The sequence below is a fragment of the Bidens hawaiensis genome, unplaced genomic scaffold (assembly GCF_021521415.1).
Source record: "Bidens hawaiensis isolate Kalapana, Puna unplaced genomic scaffold, B.hawaiensis_p1.1 tig00054070_1, whole genome shotgun sequence".
Taxonomy (NCBI): domain Eukaryota; kingdom Viridiplantae; phylum Streptophyta; class Magnoliopsida; order Asterales; family Asteraceae; genus Bidens; species Bidens hawaiensis.
In genome coordinates this window covers 20,386-25,432 of record NW_027499743.1, presented here as the reverse complement: position 1 = coordinate 25,432, position 5,047 = coordinate 20,386, and the positions used below count along the sequence as shown (strand labels likewise).

The 5,047-nt window shown below is 38.4% G+C and overlaps 1 protein-coding gene across 1 annotated transcript; it reads right to left on the bottom strand.

Annotated features, from left to right (window-relative positions):
* Positions 1–1,378: 1,378 nt before the first annotated feature.
* On the bottom strand, positions 1,379–2,084 carry LOC143600414 (uncharacterized). Its single transcript, XM_077078111.1, has 2 exons — positions 1,755–2,084; positions 1,379–1,546 (listed from the first exon to the last, which is right to left on the bottom strand). The coding sequence occupies exons 1-2, from the start codon at positions 2,082–2,084 to the stop codon at positions 1,379–1,381; spliced, it is 498 nt and encodes a 165-aa protein (XP_076934226.1).
* Between the last annotated feature and the right edge of the window lie 2,963 nt (positions 2,085–5,047).

Below are 5,047 nucleotides of genomic sequence, written 5' to 3'. Positions count from 1 at the left end.
GTGGGGATAAAAAGACGGGAGGGTGCGTAGGAGCGGTGTCAGTGGGGATCAAAAGACGGGGAGGGGCCGTAGGAGCTGTGTCTGTGGGGATCAGTTGACGGGGACGGGGAGTACGAGCTGTGTCTGTAAGGATCAGTTGACGGGGACGGGGAGTACGAGCTCTGTCTAGGGGTTTCTCTTTTCTTAGCTTGTTGGTTTAGATTTGGACGCCCCCTAGGGTCCTCTCGTTTCTCAGGCTCCTCCTTGTTTGATTTCCCAGGAAGAACAGACATTATCTTTGAGAATAGACTTTTTTTGTCATTCGGTTGTTTAGTCCTAGAACTTGTTTTTTCACATCTTCCAGTTCTGCTTCATAGTATGGTTCTTCGTATTGAACAAACGCCGGACTGCAAAAAGAGCTTCCTCCAAAAGGGATCTATGTCTTTTAATGGAATACGTATATTGTTAATAGTGTACCAGTTAAGCTTACAAGCACACGGCAAGCCCCATGATGTTTGTAACCGGTGGTCGCACTCCGCCCCCGTATCTTGCAATGTGTCAAGCAAAGTCAGCTCTTTGTCAAGTTTAGCGATAGCAAAAAGTGACACCCTATTATGTAGCTTTTCAAACAAAGTCAACTTATGGTACTTCTTGACCCTAACACGGGAGTCTTTAAGGGTCGCACCGTTTATTCCATTTGGGAATTCACCACTTCAAGGGCAAACTCCGCAATAGAGTCTAACGAATTGTTCGGCCCCGCAAGGTATCTCTTCAAGTTCGCGTGTTGGCTCTCTACTCTGTTTGTTGTATGCTCGCCGAAGTTTAGTCGGTCGTCAATCCAGTAGGACACGAACTTCTCTTTGTAGGGTACCAACCAGTTGTCTCGAATATAATACCAAGCCTCTACAAACAAATAATAAAAAAAAACATTTTAGGCAATGTACAACTAGAATCTAAAATCATGTGTACATACCGGACATAATAAAAAAAACATTTTACCACGTCTGCCATGTCCAGCTAACGTTGCTTCCATTTGACCGCAGTTGTAGTCGAACATAGATATTGTTGGCGACGAGTACAGTACTTTCCACCAGTAAGAGAAGGACTCAAAGATATCTGTCTGAAAACGACTCTTATGTTTTTTCTTTTTGTTCTGGAAGATGTGTCACCTACAAAGGTTTTTGGTAGCATTGGGAAAGACTTTTTCACAGGATTTCATCAAGGCTTGGTCCTTGTCAGTCATGATGACACGCGACTCCCTACAATCGACGAGCATGCCTTTAAGTCGTTCCAGGGCCCATGTAAAGTTACACTCTTGCTCCCTAAATATAACCGCGTACGCAATACAGAAAGACTTTGATGTCGACGTCACACCAACAAGATGAACAAACGGCCACTTCTACATGTTGGTGTTGTACGTCGTGTCAATCAGCAACAAATCTGGGAACGCACGCCAAATGGTATGCGACTTCTCGTGACAAAAGAAAACATTCTCCGTGCTATCGGTGGAAGGATTCTCCCATGTGTAAAAGGTAAACCCATGGGTTTGAAGAAAGTTTTCAAGTACCTACGTTGGGTTTAACAAAAAATTAATAAATATTACAAATATTCTTATTAAACATCAAAATTATAATAAAATTATATTATAAATAATATTCTTATTAAATCTTACAGAATATATATATTTTATATATGATAAAACAAAATAATATATATTCAAAATAATATATATTAAAAAGAGTTTTAAAAAATAATAATATTCTAACAACAAGTACCTGCATGGGGGTGTCACCAATTTTATCTTGGTCATCAACAAGCTTCACGACGTTGTATATATCCCTAGTAATACATTTGTTACTGGGAAAGCGTTTCTTTATGGCTGACTTAATTTTAGCAGGCCTCAGACCCTGCCTGTGCAACGTCACAACCATATCAATTTCCTCGTTGGTCAGTTTCCTTAGTGCCGGGTGCCCCTCCTCAAACAAAACGGGATCGTGGTTGTGCGTCTCGTTGACAACCTCTAACTTCCAACAACCACCTGGCACGTTGTACCTCCCGACAAATTTAAATGGACAACACCTTTTAATACTCCCGGTATGCCTCATCGTTGCCTTGAGTTTTGGTTCCCCACCTCGATTGCATACAAGTTCAACACTTTTGTTCCTTGAACGTTGGACTGAGATAACACAACCATGCTCACGTCCTGTCTTCTTAACCCAATCAACCAACTCAGCAACAGATTCAAAATACTTGATATAATGCTAAATATTTATGTTTCCCTTGTTTATTTTATTTAATATTTTAATTGTTTTTGTTCGTTTTTAGTCAAGATTTGTATACTACTAACACTTTTTTTATGTTCCGGGAGTTGATCATGATCAAAAAGGACGAAAAACGAGTTAAAAAGAGCCAAAACGGAGATCCAGAATGCTTCAGGAAGGAGCCAGAACAGAGAACCGGTCAGACCGAGGCGATCAGACCCCCCCTTGGTGGAGCACGCCGCGCCGCGCGACCGGGGAGGCCAAAGCCCGTCGCGCGACGCCTAGGGAATGCTGGAGGATTTTTTTTATTTCATTTTTGCTACATGTTGGACCTTGTTTTGGGTATTTAAACATCTTTAACTTAAATCTAAACATACCTTGCTGCCACCAGACGAATTTAGAGTTTCTTGGAGCACCTTTGAGTCTTGTGGTGAGTCTTGTGGTGATTTTAAAGGCAAGAGAACATCCGGTGAAGAGCTTTACGTTCAAGATCGAAGACTACGGGTTTTATCGCATTTAATCTTTCGTTTCTCATTATTTCACCATGTTTTCAGTTTTATTTGCTTTGTTTGATTTAGACTATATGATGCTAGGCTAAACTTCATAAACTACCTAGGTCGTGATGAAATTTTGTTCGGTTTGATTTTGATTGGGATTTCTTTTCGTTATGGATTTTATGTTCTAAGTGTTAAGTTTGAATTAATTGATGCGTATGATTGCTTGGTTTTATTTACTTCGATTTATTGTTTCACATTACCCTTGGTGATTGTTTTATAGGATAGGGTTTTGTTAGGTCACTTACTGTGTGTTCTTGAATAGTTTATGATTGATATGCATTAAGATCATAGAAACAATAAAACTAATTAAATAGATAAAAGTGAGATGCTAGCCTAGAAAGCTGTAAGGTGATATGTTATTGATAGATCTTTGTTGGTCAGGATTGCTAGATTTAGTTCTTCGTAAGGAGTCTGTCTAGGTTTGATTGTCAGCTTAGTCTATTAAGTCAATTGAGTCTGCTTTACTATCTTTGATTTCCGCGCTGTAAGGTAGGATTTTGTCAAAAAAATACTTAGACATAAATTATTAAATAACTGGAAGGAAGTTTAATTTATAAAACTGGTGAGTCTTAAAACTTGTTAGAAATCCATATGTGTCTTCTTGAAGGTCAAGGGTCCTGTTCGGGTTTTCTGTCAAGGGTCTATTTTACGATCCCAGTTCCATAATTTAAGTTTCTCATTTGATTGATTGTCGTAACATTGGGGATTCTAGCCTAGGTAGTTATTTTCAGCATATGAGTTAATCTAAGTATTTTAATAGTTTATTATATTTTATTTAATTAGGGTTAAGTTTATAATATTTAATTAATTAGGTTTTAAGTAATAATTATGTTTTATTATATTTTAATCAATTAGGGTTAGGTTTAGTTAATTAATAATTAGTTTAAAACCCCCTTCAAATAATATTATTAAATAGTCGTGTCAGTAAGTCGAGTCTAATTAGCTAGTTTACGTAATTTATAGAGTCTCGTAGGTTTGATATCCGGACTTACTTAGCTGTACTAGAGTCGACCGGTACACTTGCCGGTTAATAGTTTTAGTTAAGTTAAGAATCTAGAATTATTACTTAGTGTCTAGATTAGCTTATTTTTAGTTAATAATTATTTAACTACTTTTAGCACATCAAGTTTTTGGCGCCGTTGCCGGGGACTCTTGGTGATTGCGTTATTTTCTTTGATTAGACTTACTTGCTATATACGTGCTATTTGTGTTTGTTTTTGTTTTGAGTCGTAGGAGTCAATTTGTCTGTATCTTTTATTTCTTTTGAGTCGTAAATATGTGTGAGATTTGTGGCGGACCCCATTTTACGCTTATATGTCCACAATATGTGGGGGTGTTTGGCACATCATTATGCTAACCCTTCTGTGCAGCCGGTGCAAATTTTTTCACAGGGACCTTTTTCGTATTATTTTGATAATTCGTATCAGCAACCTCAGCAAAACCAGGAGTAGTGTTATGATCAATTTTTTAATAGCCTTTCTGATGAGGATGTAGCTGCTATGGGTAGGATAGAAAAGATGTTGGTCCAATACATGGCTACAAATACCCAAAAGATATTCGTTGAGCATGATACCATCTTCAAAAATCACCAGGATATTATTACAGATCTCCAACGTCAAGTAGAAGAAATTTCTAGGAGACTGGATGAAGAAGATGAAATGGAGAGGTTGAGATCCTTGGAATATGTTGAGCAGTCAGATGAGGAGATCACTCAAGTAACGGAGACAAAAATGGATGTTGAAGTCCCACTTCCGGTTTCACATGCTATTATTGATTTTTGGAGTGACTCTGATGATGAGATAAACGAAGAAGAGTGGGCTGCTTATCATATGTCGTTAATGAAGAAAGAAGAGATAGAGGATGAAGTGGATTTGGTAGATTCACTTGAGTTGATGTTTGGTGTTGAGGATATGGTTAAGGTTGATAATGAACTTAATGAGGAAGATGAATTCCTGAATATGGAGTTGGATGGATTGTCAGATTATGATGAGGGAGACACATTGGACGTTAATGATGATGTTGCATTTTTCGAGGCCCTACTTGTGGAGGACAATGTAGATGAGGATGTGGTGTTAGAGGAAGAACACCATTGCCGGCCCGTGGACTGTGTTTTGAATGCTGATCAGGAATCAAAACCACGGGATAAGGCCGAGGATGATAGGTTACCTGAAAACTGAAGTTGCGTATACTTTATAAGATGGTCTACAGGAATGAAAAAACCTTTGCATGTCAAACACGACCAGTCTTCTC

What these genes read in the sequence shown, in the direction of transcription:
- LOC143600414 (XM_077078111.1), bottom strand. Translation starts at nt 2,084, where the DNA reads ATGAGGCATACCGGGAGTATTAAAAGGTGTTGTCCATTTAAATTTGTC. An exon ending in TTGGTGACACCCCCATGCAG is followed by an intron (nt 1,547 to 1,754) that starts GTACTTGTTGTT and finishes AACCCAACGTAG; the next exon opens with GTACTTGAAAACTTTCTTCA.